At 38.3% G+C, this 20,157-nt stretch overlaps 1 protein-coding gene across 6 annotated transcripts in view; it reads right to left on the reverse strand.

Annotated features, from left to right (window-relative positions):
- Positions 1-703: 703 nt before the first annotated feature.
- LOC132386084 (inverted formin-2-like) overlaps positions 704-20,157 on the reverse strand; it is a 98,575-nt gene continuing 79,121 nt past the window's right edge. For 5 of the 6 annotated variants that reach the window (XM_059958383.1, XM_059958403.1, XM_059958407.1 and 2 more), the window contains 5 exons: positions 17,009-17,111; positions 9,899-10,063; positions 6,061-6,741; positions 3,416-3,512; positions 704-1,773 (listed from right to left, as the gene is read on the reverse strand). In XM_059958383.1, the coding sequence (XP_059814366.1) occupies positions 3,457-3,512; positions 6,061-6,741; positions 9,899-10,063; positions 17,009-17,111 (1,005 nt within the window). In that variant the 3' untranslated portion in view covers positions 704-1,773; positions 3,416-3,456. The remainder of the gene's footprint in view (positions 1,774-3,415; positions 3,513-6,060; positions 6,742-9,898; positions 10,064-17,008; positions 17,112-20,157) is intronic. The other variant, XM_059958412.1, reaches the window with a different exon arrangement.

Genomic DNA, 20,157 nt, shown 5'->3' on the forward strand with positions numbered 1-20,157 from the left:
AAATTGAGCTTGCATGCATCACCTGTACTGGCAGCTCATTCCAGACTCTCACAACCCTCTGAGTGAAGAATTTTCCCTTCGTGTTCCCCTTTCAACTTTTCACCATTCACCCTTAACTCATGACCTCTGGTTGTAGTGTCTGAAAAGGCCCACACACATAGTTTAGGAACGAGTGCCTTTCACTTCAATAGATGGAAAATGATACCCATGGTATTGATATTCATTTCTAACAAGTTGAGATCTGCAGTGAAGCTGCTAAGTGAGTTTTTCTTTTTGTATTTGTAATGTTCTATGATGTGTGTTAGATTTTATCAGTAAAACTGTTGTGAAAGAAATTTGAGCATGACTTTCTCTAGTTCTGTAGGTTTTGAACCACAGATTGTTTCACAGATTCACAGGAGGTATAGATTAGATGGGTGGTTGAGTAATCTGTGAGGAGGTACACTTCTTCTGATGTTTACACAGGACTTCTGCATGCTTCCTTTACAGGATCTCATTACCAACACCATTCTGAATTCTCCTGTGAGAAGTCATGGCCAGAGGTTCCCAGCAGTCTCTTATTTTGTTTCGAGAATTTGAGCATATCCTTGAATCATCCCCTCAGTTTTACTGGTACATTATGTAGAAACGGGCTAATGTGAAAAGCTATAAAATACTAATAAATATTCCACAAAAATGTTTTTATTAATTCTTTATTCCTCCTGAAATATTCCAATAAGCAGCCAGCTGCTACATTAGAGGTGGCATAAAGTCAGGGTTGGGGCAGTATCCTTTATCACTTTGAAACGAAGCACTACTGTATTGAAGGCATAAAGGAAAGACTGACAAAAATATATTGTTAAAATAAAGAACAATATAAAGATTATTCCTGTAGAAAAACAAGTTATTGTTCAGAAGATTAAAAAAAATCCAATTCATCGTAACAATGCTCAAATGATAGAAAAATCCAATTCTTTGAGAAAATAAAATTCAGAATGAGTAATAAAGCTGATACTAGATTACACATTTTTTGTTCAAAAGATAGAGATTGTTAAAAATTGTTGCATAAAGCTGAAAGCTTTTGATTTAATTTACGCAAATACATGTCATATTAAATAAGAAGCAATTTTCAGGATCCTAATTTAACTATTATTATGACTTTTGGCTGAAGTATTCCCACACCAAATGTTATGTTCAAGATAACATAGAGGTAATATTTCTTTACACCAACCATATTCATGGCATGAAGAATATGCTCTTACGGATCAGCATTTGACTTAAAGCCATCCTGAAATTTCCAGAATTCAAGCTATTCTTCAAGGCCAACACCATGAAACTGTAGAAATCAGCTTTCAGTGAGATTCACTCACTTAGCTCTAGTGTCAGGTTAGAGCAATGTTCCAGAACCGAGAAAGATGATTGTCAAGTTCTACCAATTTGAATATATAATACTCAATACCTTGATGCTAGCAGAAGTTTCCCAACTTGAAATGCGAGTGTGAGCATAAAATCAGCTAACATAGCTTAGACTTATTTTATTTTCCACTCAGATATTTCAAGTGTCTCTATTTTTTCAAAAGTTGTTTTGATGATAATCAGCCTTACAAAGCTAACAGTTGTTTCTTTATAGTGTACATTCAACTATTATGCACTATTGCAAGACTCTTAGAAGACATAGAATAGTCCAGGTAAAGAATGTTATTCTTTTTGTTTGAGAAAAAGCATTTCTGAGTTGGTGATAACTCTTGATCAGATTGCCTTCATCGTCTTCTTGTTATGTCTTCTTCCATTCTTCTGAAACAGATGTCAGACATTATGTTTTATTATTCAGATAATAAAAAGCACTCTGAGTGACTTTTGGAATTTTCATGCTGGAAATTCCCTTTTTCTCCTATGTACACTCTTCTTAATACTTCGTTTCTCCCATTGGTATCTACTTTCATTAGTGCTCAGTTGATGTGTGAACATTAACAACAAATAGTAGGGGTTAATTGTGGAAGTGCTGCTAAGCTCACCCTCCTTTCCACCTGCTACATTCTTATAAGAGAAATCACTACAGAATTTATAGCAGTCTTGCCAGTTCTTTATTTGCCACATTGGCCAGATATTGAAAAAGAATGTTCCTGAGTACTCTGGTTCTGATTTTAACTCTTTCAAGACCATTTTCTAACTTTGTCATACCCGTAAGTAACTCATGTACCAAGAATGCAGTTTGAAAATTTGAATCTAAGCAGTGATAAGTTTCTAACATGCAATTTAAAAAACCAACAGGCAGAGATTCACATAAGGAATAAAGAAATTAAAATTTACTCCAGCAACTCAACTGGTAGAGTTTAAAGGTGGTAAACGTTCATTTGTGGAAGCTCATGACTATAAGAGTAATCTTAATTAAGTCTGACAGACACAGGGACATGTTGTTACAATAGCTAATTTTATTAACGCATTAAATGTAAAGAAAACAGATGCTGGAATCTGAAAAATAAACAAAGTGTTGGAAACATTGAGCAACTCAGGCAGCATCTGGAGAAAGAGAAGAAGAGTTATTGTTTAAGGTCAAAGACCTTTTATTAGCTAATTCTGTCAGTTCAGATGAGGACATTGGCCCATCAGTGACTGTTCTGGGATGATTAGTGTTTGTCAAGAATAGTACTTTTCCAGTCCTGATGAGTGGTCGGTTCAAAACTTTGTTTATTCTTTTCCATAGATGCTGCCTGGTCCGCTGAGTTTCTCCAGCATTCTGTGTGTGTTGCTGGGGATAAGTCAATTGCATATGTTGTCTATTGATTGGAAGTAGAAGTAGAAATCAGCCATGATCCCCAGTCTTGTTCTGTAACCAATAATTGAGCTTCCTGCTTTGTAGCTTTGTAGATTTGTGACACACCATGTTCCTCTTATTTTGAACCAACATGGGAGTGAATGACTAGTGCTCCAAGGATTACTTTGGTGGCCGTAGATCAGATGAACAGGCATATTATAATCCCCTTGTTGTGCAGCTTCAAAAGTAAAAATAGCATGAATGCCCACAGAAAGAGTCCTAATGTTAAAAACTTCCATAAAATGAATTCCTCACATACAGTAAACATTTGTGGGGATTTTGGGAGATAGGGTGCTGCAACTGAACTTGGACAAAGATACAAAACAAATGGGATAATTTTTGTCATTTCAGAAAATGCATTATAATTGGCTGTAATAAATAGCCAAGGCATGAAACGATGCTGGAGGACTGGATAGCAGATGCAAAGTCACCCATTTCATAGTTCTACCTAAACTCAATCTTACCTTATACGCTGACTGGGATTAATGATCATGGCTAGTCTCTTTAAGCAAATTGGAAGCTCGGTAATGGTGCTACTGACTGGATAATCATGTTTACGTGCAACAAAATGAATTCTTTTTCATTCAGTAAAGATTTCTGGCAGAAAATAAGTAAACATACCGTAGTTTAGGAATGTCGTGTATGTGAGACTCAGACATACATTAGTGCAATGAACATTTTTTTTTGGATTTATTGCTTCTATCTTCAGAGCAGACTTCTGTTTTAAAACAAAAAGTAGGAAAAATATTTACAAAAAACAGTTCAGAGTAAAAGTATCAAGTTTTTAATCAAATCTTGATTAACTGTTCACTAATGGCTAATTTAAGTCTAGCCTGCATCAATGTAATTTAGACCATCTCAGAGAAGGATTCTCCAAAGGGAGAGAACATTTAGCTCCAGGAGGCTGTTATACCATTCGTCGAGACCACATCTAAATTGTAACTCATTCCCTCTGGTTACTAAGAATCTAACTCAGATTCAAAATTAACAATTTGCCTAGTATTAACTGCTATTAATGAGAGTTCCAAATCTTTACTATGCTCTACATATAGAAATATCTCCCAATTTCACCCCAGGACCTAATGCTGGTAAAGTGAAAATAGTTTCCCTCCCTCCGTCCCAATCAGTTCCCATCATCCCCTGGACATTCTAAATTCCAGGCATACACCAATCCTTGTTACTGAAATCGCTCCTTGTAACTTAACTTTTATAAACCAAAAACTTCTCTGCTAATAACATACTGCTGTTGAAAAATGGTGCAGCATCTTCTGAATAAGGGTCATAGATCTGAAACATTTTGAACTCTCTTCCCAGATATCTCACCAAGAATTACTTCCAGCATGCATAGTTCTTGCATTACTTGCAATGTTCCCTCCCAAATTAAAGAATCCTTCTGAAGGTGTAGTGACTAAGTCTGGTCACAGTATTCCAGGCTGTGATTTAAATGAGGCTTCCTCCAAGGAAAGCGAATGAAAGACATTTTGAAAATTGGCATCCATTTTGGAACCTCAAATACACCCCAGTTGCAGTGATACAGAATTAAAAGCAATATTTTTAATTACTTCCCAACTTATGAAAGAAGTTGCTGGGGAAATCGATAGCATTATAGCTCAAAGTTCAGTGAAACAATTAAACTGCTGTAGTGCTAAAATGTTATATTTTAAAGTGCTAACATGCTTTCAGTTATTTATCACAAAAGCATTATAATGTTATTGAAAAATATATTAAATAATAGGTATCCAAACCCTAGAACCCTGCGTATAATGGAGTTTTCCCTTTATAAGAAAGTAAATTCACATAACAATGAATAAAAGTTTTTCAGATTCTTTTAGCCTGGATATACAACAGGATCAGAAGCAATACTAATTACTGTATGTCAACACTGGTCTGAAGAAAAGAACATCTGGATATTCTAAATAAATATCATTGATCTGATTCATTGATTCAGATATTTTCCCCAGGTGCTGCCTGCTCTGTTAATTTTTTTCATTAATTGCTTCTGTTCTGAATATGATCACTCATTTCATCAACAAATGATTTCTGATAATTCTGGATGTTAAGCAGTTTTATTTCAGTTTCAACCACTAAACTAGTATTTTCTGTTTTCTTTGCTCATTTGTGTTAATTATATATCAATTCAAAGCTTCTTTTCATCACCTTCTCTCAAAGCTCTAATATTTCTTTATTAAAAGAAGTCTGATACTTGAGATTAACAATTGGGCTCATCACAGTTGAGATTAACAACCGGGCTAATCACTGCATTGTTACCATGATTTGAATGCTTCCTTTGTGTTTGGTCTGATTTCCAAATCACAAAACTCAAGTTATTATCTGAAAGATGCCTTGGTTTCAGATAATCTCCCAATTACATACATTTAACTTTTTAAATGTAGTATAGGTTTAATTCATTTGAAAATGCAACATAGCCATTTATTCTCTCTTGGCAGTGCACTTAAACGTCAGATAGAAATGTTTGATCAAGTGAAGAAATATTACACAGCTCTTTTATTAATATTTCTTTGGATAAAATTAATATCATGGGCTTTAGAGCTTCTGCTATGAGTTATTGTATTGACTAGTGTTTGTCAAAAAGAAACAGACTGATTACTCCATTACCTTCTTTGGGATCTTGAATTACTTACCCTCTCCCTCTCCCCCCCCCCCCCCCCCCATTTTCTGTAAACTATCAATGAGTATACCTCAGAAATAACTAATAGGCTTTGTAAACTGAGAGTGTAATGTGTAAAATAAAATTTATCCCATTTTCTACACTTTCAAAGGTGGTTGCATAATCTAATTGAATACACATCTTTTTCTTTAAAACTCATCAACTGTTATTCCATCAATTGTATTCATCTGAATTTATTTCATCCTTTTGCTCCAAAATTGGGTAGAGTCTGACTCAGTGCTGTAATGGGAATGCTGATTGAGTGTATGTGTGTGTATTAATCCACAATACAATTAAGGAAGCATAGAACAAGATTTGATAGTACAAATGTCATAATCATTCAGCAATAACCAAGAAATCATGATGATGCAGTAAGACACTTCCTGAATAACAATTTAACATACACTTTGCTGTAGAACAGGGCATTGTTCAAATTGGGTAAATGACAAAGTTCTTTTGCTTTAAGTACAGTATTACACAAATTGACAAAGAGAATTATTTCAGTTGAAGCTCATTTATATCAGGTGTCTTACATTTTAAAGTCAAACATTTTCTGAGCTGATTCCCCGTGTGCTTTGGAGAAACTGAAAACAATTACCTTTGCTTTTATTACTTTTCCTGCCTTTTGATTTCCGACCAGGTAGTGTCAGGGAAGATCTGGGTGAAGTACTTCTTGTAGGTGACTCATCGTCAGAGTGACTATTTATTGGGCTAGGATATGTGGCATTTGTGTCAGGAATAGTTTGTTCTATTGTTTCTGATATTATTTCAGTGACCATGTTTGTCTTTGAGTCAGGCATATCACATCTAGAGTCAACTTTATTTTGGGAATTTATTTTGTTATCAACTTGAGGCAAATTCTCATTCGTGTTACTGCTATGAAAGAGCATTTCATTTTCTCTGCCCACAATGTCCACAGCGGCTACAGTATTAGGTTGTGTCAACTGTTCATGCTCATTTGCAATTAACATTTCTTTGCTAGATCTGGGGTTGTCTTGACAAACAATTACTTTATTTCCATCAGCTGGGCATGTGTCAAGATCCTCGTCATTCACTTTCTCATGTTCTGATTCAGTGTCAGGTGCATTTACTTCAGAGCTGGATGGGGAGCTTGCAGATGACTTGAGCACATCATTTATTGATGCTTTGTCTTCAGCAGGTGGTTGCTGGGTGACTAACTTCACCATCGAATTAGAACTTTCATCCATGATTGCTGATGTAGTTGTACATTGAGAAGCCCTTTTGTTTTCTTTGTCTTCTGTTGAAGTGTCATTTTGGTCTGTGTAACACACAAGTAAAAGACTGTACGTTCATGAAAGTGAAAACTTGCCCCATAATCAATACAGTTGGTTTAAATAATCAAATCTAAAAATATTTTCCTCCTATTTCACCCACTTAAAATAAAATCAATTACCACCATAATACATTCTAAGATATAGGAGCCATTTGGCCAATAATCCCCAATCACTTTCCTTCATGCCCTGACTTAACAAGAATCTCTTAGCCTCTGCCTTAAATATACCCAATGACTTGGCCTCCACAGCTACCTGTGGCAACAAATTCCACAGATTCACCACTCCTTGGCTAAAGAAATTCCTCTGCATCTCTGTTCTAAAAAGATGCTCCCTCTATTCTGAGGCTGTGCCCTCTGGTCTTATGTTCTCTTACCATAGAAAACATCCTCTCCACATCCACTCTACTGAGGCCTTTCAACATTTGATTGCTTTCAGTGAGGACACCCCTCATTCTTCTGAGTTCCAGTGAATACAGGCCCAGAGCCATCAAACACTCTTCGTATGACAAGCCTTTAAATTCTGAATCATTTTTGTGAATCTCCTTTGGACCCTCTCCAATGTCAGCACATCCTTTCTTTGATAAGGGGCCCAACTGTTTGCAATACTCCAAGTGAGGCCTCATCAGTGATCTATAAAGCCTCAACATTACATCCTTGCTTTCATATAATATACAGAAGAAGACTGGAGTTTCTCAGAAAGACAGTGCTTCAGAGGTTATGTATACAGGAAACATTTCAGAAAATTGACAATTTTTCTTTAATTAGGAAGGAAATCGTCATCATCTAAATGATAGAAGAAGGTTGCTGAAGATAAATTTTAACTGTTCAGATGTGCAAAATCAACCAGAGGGCACGGCTGACCTGTAGATGCAATGGTCCTACTTCAGTGCTGAGCTCTGGTATCTACTGTGCAGAGCGGGCTCCCTAAGACAGTATGCAGTTCCCACGGGCAACCCATTTTCCTCCCTCACCTGAAAGATGGCTGATGCAAATTACCACTCATAGGGCTGGATGAAAGGAGAATTTGGGGGGGGGGGGGGTAAAAGGCACATGAAAGGGAATAGGCTGCAGGAACCAAGTGAGAGAGTGATGATGATGAGAATGGATGGGGTGTCATCATTACTCCCAAATTCAGAAAATTGGTTGATTCCAGAAGTCCAAAGTGTTAGTATGAATTCTGAATGAAATTAAAGCTCCAACATTGAATCTTGTAAAATATCGCCAGCTACTTTTTCTTACTGCAAATACCCACCCACTCTCTGCTTTCGGCCATGAAGACAGTTAGCAGCTTATTTTATCTTCATTCCATAACCTCATTCATAGTGCAGAAAAGATTTACAAGCATGATGGAATTAATTGTTGGACAGATGAGTACTTTGTTCCTTGGATAACAGGAGACAGAGATGATCCTCCAGTGGGTATGAAGTCATGACGGAGTGAATGCACTTCATTTTTCCATGGGTTTTGGATTCAAGAACTAGAGGCCATGGGATTATACCGAGATGGAAAAGGTTCAATAGGAACTTGAAGGGCAGTTTTTGTTTTTACGTACAAGGGTATGTATGTGGAGTGCCTGAGGTGGTCACAATAAATAAATTGTAAAAGACAGTCGGACAGATAATGGTTGTGAAGGGTTTAGAGGGTTAAGGGCAAAATGCTAGCAAATATGACTAGCTTGGATAGGCATCTTTGTCAGCAGGGACTAATTAGTCCAAAGGACCCGTTTCACTCCTGTATGACTGTTAATTTATTAATGAGCGCCTTATTGAAGCCTTTTGAAAATCAAGATAGATTGTGTTACCAATATCTACCCTCCTATTTTCTTCAAAAATATCTAAGGTTTGTTAAGTTAATTATACATCATTATTCATCCCTTGCATAGCAGGGATTTCATTACGCCTGTGTTAATAATGATGAAATGTTTCCTTATATAGTTGCTGCTGTTTTGCTACTATCCTACTTTCTTTCCCAGCCCACTTGCCCACTTGTTGGTGCAAATGAATCAAAGATGAAAGTTCTCTGTGATATTTCAGCATCTTTCATACAAGCACCTATTTTTTAAAAATTTCTGTTCTCTACATTATAACACGTTAGGAGTCATTTCAACTACTTCTATGAGTCACATAGCCTTGCCATTTCTTATCCCTATCTTAACTCAATATACCTCTGATCATACAAGATCATTCCTTTCTACTAAAGTCATTATTTTAGACTCCATTTTTATGTCTGCCTATCCTTCCAAAAGATTAAGCACTCAGAATATCGGGATCCCAGCCTAGTCACCATCCAACAATGGCTCTGTGATTGCTAACACCTGTCTTTCTCACTCTGTGCTATCTATCGTATGACAAATGTTATGTGTATGCAGATAAAGAGCATTTAACTTGACCCTTTTACTATTTCCCTATAATTTTACCCCATTTGTATAGAATTGTGGTATTCAGAGATATTTATTATCTTCTTCTGAGCATCTACTCTTTATTGTTCAATTTTGGGGCATTCTGTTTCCATTAGCAAAAGAAAATCATAAACTAAAATATTAAGCAAAGAAAATATAACAAAACTAAATCTGCCAAAGTAACAAATGTCAATTCTGATATGAAACCTGTGGTTGAGTTGATTTTGCTCTGTTTTTCCACATCAAAATGGCAAAAAATATTTTGATATTTTCAGGATCAAAAAACAAATACATCAAATTGGCTGCAGATTTTAAATGACTGAAAAATTACTTAATTCAATCGCTATAAAACAAATATATCCAAGATTTAAAGGTAAGATTTTTAAAAAAGTGTCAGATCTGCAAATGTATCCAAGGCATATTTTCCACAAAGTCTGTTTATATTTTGCATACTGTATATGCACACATCCACCTATTGCAGTTAGCAATTTTAGAGCATATGTACTGTTGCATATTAACCAGTGTTGAACTAACTTCTAAAAAATCTTTTATGATGATGCATTCCTGTATGGTCTTCACCTATTGAAAGAATTGAAAATAGCAGTATAATACAATATGAATTAGATAACTGCTACCTAAATAAAAATATAAATCAGGCCACATAGAACTGGAATTCTGCTAATACAAGTTAAAGCAAGGAGGATTAGAGTTTGAAGCAATGCCCATGGAACCATTTATTCTTACCCAGCAGTATTTTCCTGCCACACGTTTCAATAGTAGAATGTTTCGGAGCAGACGATTTTTCACAATTGCTCCTAGCTGTCTTCTTCAGCTTAAAACCTTTTCTTATATCTGACAGAAGAGCATCTATAATGCATTCTTCCTCTTGCTTTATTGGTAACTTTTGAACTGAAAAACATGGAGTAGAGCTTGTGAGATTTAAAGAAGAACTAGGGCATAAACCATATCAAAATATTGAATTGAATTGAATTGAATTAACCTTATTTCTTACATTCCTCACATACATGAGTAAAAATCTTTACGTTACATCTCCTTCTAAATGTGCAATGTGCCATCATAGTAATTTATAATAATTAAAACAGGTAATGTAATATAGAGTACACTCGAATCAGCGTGAGTTCATCAGTCTGATGGCCTGGTGGAAGAAGTTGGCCTGGAGCCTGTTGGTCCAGGCTTTTATGCTGTAGTACCACTTCCTGGATGGTAGCAGTTGGAATAGATTATGGTTGGGATGGCTTGGGTCCCTGATGATCCTACGGGCCTTTTATTTTTAAACACCTGTCTTTGTAAATATCCTGAGTCATGGGAAGTTCACAACTACAGATGCACTGGGCTGTCCGCACCACTCTCTTCAGAGTTCTGTGATTAAGGGAAGTACAGTTCCCATACCAGGCAGTGATGCAGCCAGTCAGTATGCTCTCAATTGTGCCCCTGTAGAAAGTTCTTAGGATTTGGGGGCCCATACCAAACTTCCTCAGTCGTCTGAGGAGAAAGGCGCTGCTGTGCCTTTTTCACCACCCAGCTGGTGTCCACAGACCATACGAGGTCCTCTGTGATGTGGATGCTGAGGAACTTGAAACTGTTTACTCTCATAATACCAGATCTATTGCTGTCAATAGGGTTTAGCCTGTCTCCATTCCTCCTGTAGTCCACAACCAGCTCCTTTGTTTTTGTGACATTGAGGGAGAGGTTGTTTTCTTGACACCACTGTGTCAGAGAGATGACTTCTTCCCTGTAGGCCACCTTGTTATTGTTTGAGATACGGCCAATCAATGTAGTGTTGTTGGTAAATTTAATTAGTCTTAACTATACAGGGAGTAAAGGATGGGATTTTAATATAACATAGAAACAATGAAAGTCTGGCAAAACTTGATAAGGGGCAGAGATATTACAGCAAGGCTGCAAATGTATTAACCATTTAGCTACATTTTCATCCGGGTCATATATATCAAAGAACAGCAGAAGTCCCAGTCTAGATCCCTGCAGAACACCACTAAGCCCAGACATCTTGGTAGAATAAGTCCTTTAGACTACTACCCCATCTTCTATGGGCAAGCCAGTTTTGAATCCAAACAACCAATTCACCATGGATCCCATGCACCTTAATCTCCTGGATAAACACCCTTCTATGCCTCTTCACAATTTTAAAGATTTCTAAAAGACTGCTCATCATATTCCTGCATTCCAAGGAATAATGATCTAACCTGGCCGACCTCTCCCTATGACACAGCTCTTCTAGTCCTGGTAACATATTCATAAACCTTTTCTGTACTCTTTTCAGTTAATCTATGTCTTTCCTATAAAAGGGTAACCAAAACATACACAGTACTCCAAGTGATGCCTCAACAATACCTTGTACAACTGCAACATAGTGTCTCAACTCATTTACCCAGTGCCCTGACTACTGAAGGCTGGCATGCTAACAACTTGTTTCACTACCCTGTCTACCTGTAACATTGGTTTCAATGAACTGTGAATTTGTCCTCCTCAATCCTTCTGTTTGATTATCCTCCTTAGTACCATACCAGTCATAACCCATGCTGGTTTGACTTTCCAAAGTGCATCACCACACACCTTTCTTGAAATCCATTTGCCATTTCTCAGCTCATTTACCTAGGTAATCAAGATCCTCCTGTAATAATCTATGGTAATTTTCTTCACTATCAACACCTCCTTATTTCCATAAGACTATATAGTAAGACATAGGAGCAGAATTAGATCATTTGGCTCATTGAGTCTGCTCTACTATTCCATCATAGTTGATTTATTATCCTTCTTGACTCCTTTACCCTGCCTTCTCCCTATAACTTTGGAACTCTTACTAATCTAAAACTCATCAGGCTCTGCTTTAAATATACCCAATGACTTGGCCTCCATAGCTTTCTGTGGCAATGAATTCCACAGATTCAATAACCTCGGTTTAAAAAAAATTATTTCTCATTTCTGTTCTAAATGGACATTCCTCTATTTTGAGGCTATGCCCTCTGGTCTTAGACTCCCCCACTATAGCAAAAATCCTGAGTGTAAGCCCATATCCAATAAACGCCTCCCACACTTTAACCTTTTCATGATTCACAAGAATCATTCTTGTGAACCTCCTCTGGATCCTCTTCAATGTCAGCACATCCATTCTTAGATATGCCCACAATACTCCAAGTGTGGTCTGACCAATGCCTCAAAGTCTCAGCATTATATCCTTGCTTTTTATTCTAGTTCTCCTGAAATGAATGCTAACATTGCATTTGCCTTCCTCACCACAGACTCAGCTTGCAAGTTAATCGGTAGTGTATCCTGCATGAGGACTCCAAAATCCCTTTCCACTTCAGATTTTTTAAATTCAAATATTCATTTATTATAAAAGTATACAACTCTGAATTTATTTTTCTTTGTCAGATAGCAACAAAACCAAGTAAGAAAAGAGCAGCAGCATGATCATCAACCCCCAAATCACCCTCCATGCACAAAAAACATGAAACAAAAACTGAATAGGCACACTGACCCCCAAATCCTCCTCCCCCTCACACAAAAGAAAACAAGAAAGATCGGATGAAAAAACACAGAATATGAAAAACTTGATGATTTCCAAAAGCTCCAGCACATCCTCTTTCTTAATATCTACATGCTCAAGCTTTTCAGTCTGCTGCAAGTCATCACTACAATCACCAAGATCCTTTTCCATAGTGAATACTGAAGTATTCATTAAGTACCACTGCTATTTCCTCCGGTTCCATACACACTTTTCACTGTCACACTTGAGAGGTCCTATTCTTTCATATCTTGTCCTCTTGCTCTTCACATACTTGTAGAATGCCTTGGGGTTTTCCTTAATCCTGCTCGCCAAGGCCTTCTCATGGCCCTTTCTGGCTCTCCTAATTTCCTTCTTAAGCTCCTTCCTAGTAGCCTTATAATCTTCTAGATCTCTAACATTACCTAGCTCTCTGAACCTTTTGTAAGCTTTTCTTTTCTTCTTGACTAGATTTATTACAGCCGTTGTACACCACTGTTCGTGTATCCTACCATAACTTCCCTGTCTCATTGGAATGTACCTATACAGAACTCTACACAAATATCCCCTGAATATTTGCTACATTTCTTCCATACTTTTCCCTGAGAACATCTGTTTCCAATTTAAGCCTGCAATTTCTTGCCTGATAACCTCATAATCCCCCTTACTCCAATTAAACACTTTTCTAACTTGTCTGTTCCTATCTCTCTCCAACGCTATTATAAAGGAGATAGAATTATGATCACTATCTCCAAAATGCTCTCCCACTGAGAGATCTGACACCTGACCAGGTTCATTTCCCAATACCAAATCATGTACAGCCTCTCCTCTTGTAGGCTTATCTACATATTGTGTCAAGAAACCTTCCTGCACACACCCCATCTGAACCCCTTGCTCTAGGGAGATGCCAATCGATATTTGGGAAATTAAATCTCCCATCACGACAACTCTGTTATTATTACACCTTTCCAGGATCTTGACTGGAAGCCTGTTGATACCCAGCCTTTTTTGTATCTATTCTTACTTTCCTACACTATGTTCCATCTGCCACTTTGCCCAGTCTCCCAATCTTAGTCCTTTTGCTGACTTGCTGCTTGTTCCACACTACCTGTCCCTCCACCTATTTCTGTATTGTCAGCAAACTTGGCGTCAAAGCCAATTACATCATCCAAATCAATGACATACAACGTGAAAAGAAGTGTCTCCAACACTGAACACTGAGGCACACCTCTAGTCACTGGCAGCCAACCAGAAATAGCCCCCTTTATTCCCATTCATTGCCTCCTGCCAGTGAGTCAATCTTCTATACATGCAAGTTTCTTTTCTGTAATACCTCGGGCTCATATCTTATTAAGCAGCCTTATGCATGTCACCTTGTCAATGGTCCTCTGAAAATTCAAGTAAACAACATCCATTGACCATGCTTTGTCTATCCCATCTGTTATTTCCTCAGAGAATTCCAACAGATTCAATATATAACTCAATATATAAGTTTGCTGATGACACCACAATTGTAGGCCGTATCTTGGGTAATGATGAGTCGGGGTACAGAGAGGAAATTAAGAACCTGGTGGCATGGTGCGAAGACAATAACCTATCCCTCAACGTCAGTAAGACGAAGGAATTGGTTGTTGACTTCAGAAGGAGTAGCAGACCACACGACCCCGTCTACATCTGTGGTGCATAGGTGGAACAGGTCAAAAGCTTTAAGTTCCTTGGGGTGAATATCACAAATGACCTGACTTGGTCTAACCAAGCAGAGTCCACTGCCAAGAAGGCCCACCAGCGCCTTTACTTCCTGAGAAAGCTGAAGAAATTTGGCCTGTCCCCTAAAACGATCACTAATTTTTATAGATGCACCATAGAAAGCATTCTTCTAGGGTGCATCACAACCTGGTATGGAAGTTGTCCTGTCCAAGACCGGAAGAAGCTGCAGAAGATCGTGAACATAGCCCAGCACATCACACAAACAGATCTTCCATCCTTGGACTCACTTTACACCGCACGCTGTTGGAGCAGTGCTGCCAGGATAATCAAGGACACGACCCACCCAGCCAACACAACTTTTGTCCCTCTTCCCTCCGGGAGAAGGTTCAGGAGCTTGAAGATTCATACAGCCAGATTTGGGAACAGCTTCTTTCTACGAGTCTGTGGTGGCCAGTGCTATCATGTTTGCTGTTGTGTGCTGGGGCAGCAGGCTGAGGGTAGCAGACACCAACAGAATCAACAAACTCATTTGTAAGGCCAGTGATGTTGTGGGGGTGGAACTGGACTCTCTGACGGTGGTGTCTGAAAAGAGGATGCTGTCCAAGTTGCATGCAATCTTGGACAATGTCTCCCATCCACTCCATAATGTACTGGTTCGGCACAGGAGTACATTCAGCCAGAGACTCATTCCACTGAGATGTAACTCTGAGCATCACAGGAAGTCATTCCTACCTGTGGCCATCAAACTTTACAACTCCGCCCTCGGAGTGTCAGACACCCTGAGCCAATAGGCTGGTCCTGGACTAATTTCCACGGCATTATTTACTTTTTATTATTTAATTATTTATGGTTTTATATTGCTATATTTCTACACTATTCTTGGTTGGTGCAACTGTAACGAAATCCAGTTTCCCTCGGGATCAATAAAGTACGTCTGTCTGTCTGTCTGTCTGTTTCCAACTGTGATAAGACTGCTGAATGGACCCGGATCTGGGCCGTACCTTCCAAATATCTGGACTTGACTTGCACTACCTTACTTTCCCTTTTCTATTTTCTAATTATGATTTATAATTTAAATTTTTATTATGTTTACTTCAATTTGTACTCTAGGGAGCACGAAGCACAGAATCAAATATTGCTGTGATGATTGTACACTCTAGTATCAATATATCTGGTGACAATAAAGTAAAGATTTCCCCTGAAGAAAATCATGCATAGTTTGACCTACTTTATCATGTGCCTGAAATACCAGACTCCATCATCTTCCCAACCATTGAGGTCAATCTAACTTGCCTTTACTTTTCTTTCTTCTGCTTCCTTCCCTTCTCAAAGAGTGGAGTGATATTTGCAGTTTCCAGACCTCTGAAAACCATTCGGGAATCTAGTGAGTCTTGTAAGATAATTTTTAATGCTTCCACAATCTCTTCAGCTAACTCTGCCCTGGGGAGTAGTCTATTCGGTCCAAGTCACTTACCTGATGGCATGAATATCGATTATTTTTTGCTGGAAAAAAGATCCCACTCTAGCCCCTTAACTCTTCTCACCTGCCTATCACTCCCACTCCCCCAGGTCCTCTCCTCTTACCCTTTCTTCTATGTTCCACTCTCCTCTCCTATCAGTTTCCTTCCTCTCCAGCCCTTTACTTTCCCTACCCCTCTTCTCACTTTTTCATTCTATCATCTTCCTCTTCCTTTCCAGTACTGAAGGGTTTTGACCTGAAATGTCAACAGTTTATTGATTTTCTTAAATGCTGCCTGACCTGCTGGGTTCCTTCAGCGGTTTGTGTGTGTTGTGTTGGATTTCCAGCATCTGCAGAGTTTCTCATGTTTATGATCCACTGCCCTACCCTTAGCTATCCTTTTGTCTATCTCTTCAAAGAACTCTAAAAGATTCACCCAACATGATTTCCCATGCACAAAACAATACTGAATCCTAATCAGATTCTTTCCATCCAAATGCTGTTAGTTCTTGTGCCTCTGAATTCCCTGTAGTAACTACCACACTGTTTATGTCCAGCTGACCAGCCTGTAGTTCCCTGATTGTCTTTGCTACCCATCTTAAATGACAAACAAAATGACTGACTGGAGATTTATTGTCCTTAATGTGTAAATGTCTCTTCCCAATTTATATGCATTTTCTCCAAAGCATCTCTACTTGCTTCCCTCGTGACTGAGAAAATCATGGTTACTCAAGAAAACACTAAGGAGAAATATTCATTAAATATTCCACCCATCATCTGCGACTTGAGACTTAGGCAACCTTGCTGATCTCCAAGGGAACTTATTCTCTCCCTAGCCACCATAGCTAGTGAATGTCTTGGGACTTTCCTTAACCTTACATCCCAGATCCATCTCATACCCCCTCTTTGTTCTTCTGATTTACCTCTTAAGAATATTCTTGTTCTTCTTATAGTCACCAAACCTTCTTAACTCAGTGTATGCATTTTTCTTTTTCTTGACCAGTGCCTCAATATTCCTCATCAGCCAACTTTCCCTAAACTTCTTGGGCTTACCCTTCACCTTAACAGGAACGTAGTGTCACGATAAAATGTAATTTGAAGATACAATATATAGACTCTGACATTGAGAAATTCAGAAATATTTACTCAATTCATTACTTACCAACTTGTCCATTTTCTCCCTTTTGCCTTTTGGCTTCCTCTTCCTGAAGCTTTTGTTTCCTCTTCTCGGCTTTTGCAATCTGTTCTTTCCTGAGCTTATTTTCCTTTAATAATAGGAAAGAAGAATTATTTTCCAGTGGCCCAGTTTGCTGAAACAATCACCTGCAATTCAGGATGAGTGGATATTTTTAGGTGTGAGGCCTCTGCCTGTTGGCCAAACTACCTCTCTATGACATCTAGATAGCTCTGAGCAGGAGCATGCAGTGTACTCCGTTGTTCCATTAGAGGTGTCCTCCCCAACTTGGGAAACTCTTATCGGGCCAATTACCTTTCTGATCTCACTGACATTGTACAGATGGTGATGAGAAGGCATATAGGAGTGAGGCAGATTGGTTAGTTGAGTGGTGTCGCAACAACAACAACAACCTCACACTCAACATCAGCAAGACCAAGGAATTGATTACGGACTTCAATAAAAGGAATTTGGGAGAACTTGCTCCAGTCTTCATTGAGGGGTTAGCAATGGAAAGGGAGATCAGCTTTAAGTTCCAGGGTGTCAACATCTCAGGGGATTTGTCCTGGGCCCAACACACTGATGCAGTCACAAAAAAGGCACCCCAGTGGCTCTACTTTATTAGGAGTTTGAGGACCTTGGTATGTCATCAAACCGCTCAAGTTTCTTTAGATGTGTGGTGGAGAGCATTCTGATTAGTTCCATCATAGCTTGGTGTGGAGGCTCCAATGCTCAGGATTGCAAGAGGCTGCAGACTCAGCCAACTCCACTGTGAGCATCGAGTACACCTCCAAGAGGCGATGCCTCAGGAAGGCAGCATCCATCTTTAAGTACCCTCTCCACCCAGGGCATGACCTCTTCTTCATTTTACCAACCAGGAATCAGGAACAGAAGAGTGAAGATGCACACTCAGTGATAGAAAAACAAATTCTTGACCCCCCCTCCCCACCCCATCTCCATCAGATTTCCAAATGATCCACAAACGCTACCTCATTTGCCCTTTTTTGGACTACTTATTTTGTAATTTATGGTTATTTTATCTCTTTGTGCTACTGCTACTCCAAAGCAAGAGATTGTGCATCCTACCATTAAATGCTTTAATTAAAGCAATCTTGACCAAAGCAACGGTGAGCCCGGGGGGATTATATTTGCATCTAATTAAATATACTTTTGCATTCACTCAGATGCTATTGAATATATGTAAAGGTTTGTTTAATTACATGCAAAACTAATCTCAGAAAAGTGACCTTCAGACAATTAAGAGCCACATTGTTGCTCTTTTAATGCTCAGTATCTAATGAGTGACTGAATCATGCACTACAGGAAGCTACAAATTCCAGTCCCTGGTGGCAATTAGGCTGATGGATTTACTAACCATGAGTTTGGAAAGGGGGAAATTGAAAGCCAGCCAGCTTCCATTCTAGACTGAAATGCTAATATCTTTGCTGAAAACATGCTGACGAAGTTACAGCCTGGAACTTCCCCAAAAGAGTCTGCACTTCCAGAAACTTCCAATCAAGAGTTTGTGGAAATTAGGAACTTCAGATAGTGGCTTGCTGCTGTAACAGAAGCTAGTGCTGGAGTGCGAACATTTTGTCATGAGTAGATTGCCTGCAATTTCCGAGTTTTGCTTTTATTTACCTTAAATTTTAAAGTAGTTTTTGCAAGTTTGCGAGTGTTTCTGAACGTCCAAGACTATGTTGATTTGGTAGAAGCTGGCTTCCTTTTACCAATATTCTTTCTGATGGATTTGTTTGAAATAAGAGTGGGTTTTGTGGGCTTGCGAATCAGGATAGATCAAGCATAGTTAGTACGCACAGTGTAGTAGCATTCATTAATAATGGCCAATCCAAAGCACGTAGTAAACTATCACCCTGTTTTTATGATAGGCAACTATATTTGCATTTATTGCTTTCATATCCCATTGGGAACACATCATCATCAAACGGTCTTGACTTGTTTTCAAGTGATGATTTGAGACATTGAGAAATAACTTTAAGATATTTAAATAACTTTAAAAAGTACTTTAAAACCCTGTATGTGTTCAAAGTACAATAAAACACCTGGATTTTGCTAATAAGGTCAGGGATCCCATACAACCAATCCTATCAGCTTAGGAGGTTTCCCACTCTGTAAATTAATTTCCCTGGAGTTCTTATCCAACAAAATAAGTTCTAACTCATATTGCCTTTCATCTCTTGCCTGCAACTTTAGAATCGGAGTCCCATTGAATTATCAGCTTTATTTCTTTATTTTATTCTATTTAGAGATACAGTGTGGAATAGGCCATTCTGGCCCTTCCAGCTGCACCATCTAGCAACCTCAATTTAACCCTATCAGGGGACAATTTACAATGACCAATTAACCTACCCAGTTTCATAGTAGGTTTACTATTGTCATATAGTGAAAAATGTTGTTTGACACGCTTCCATACAGATCATTGGTACAAAGAAAAAAGCAACTTTGATATTACTTGAAAAACTGTAATGGAACCCTTCTTCAATATTGCTTTCATGTATTTTGCTCAAACATTAATCTTCCTTATCTTCCTATCTTTATTCTCAAAGGCACACAGCACTGGGAGAAATACAAGGACTTCTAACTTTCCCCTCCTAGCTCCTTAAAATATAAGCTAAGATCTCAGTAAGAGAGAAATGCAAGTTAGTTTTCAGCAGGAAAAAAAGGCAGACATTTTTCAAATATCATAAACAAGAAAGAGCATGCCATTTAACATTTTAAGAAATCAATATTGTTTGGAAGGGAGCCACATACCCAGAAGGAGTGTTCCTCAAGCTTGTGTTGAATATCTATTTCTCTGAATTCTGACACAGACCTGAAACATTGACCATTTTATTTCCACAGACACTGCTTGATCTGCTAAGTTTTTCCAGTATTTCCTATTTCTACTTCAAACTGTTTATCCTAGTGAAATGTTTTTGTCACTGTAAGGTAAGTAAATGAAGGCCCTTACTTTTAAAAAGAGAGTTGGGCAAAAAGGGGAAGAAGCTACAATACTTTACAGCCAATTACCTCATGGCCTTCCTGTAATGTCAAACTTCCTGGAGTCTTTAATCGAGGGTCACTGACTGAAGTCCCTCTGAATTTTTGTCAACGCATCCAGGTGAGCACATGGGGAG

This window comes from Hypanus sabinus, chromosome 2 (assembly GCF_030144855.1).
Source record: "Hypanus sabinus isolate sHypSab1 chromosome 2, sHypSab1.hap1, whole genome shotgun sequence".
NCBI classification, from domain to species: Eukaryota; Metazoa; Chordata; class Chondrichthyes; order Myliobatiformes; family Dasyatidae; genus Hypanus; species Hypanus sabinus.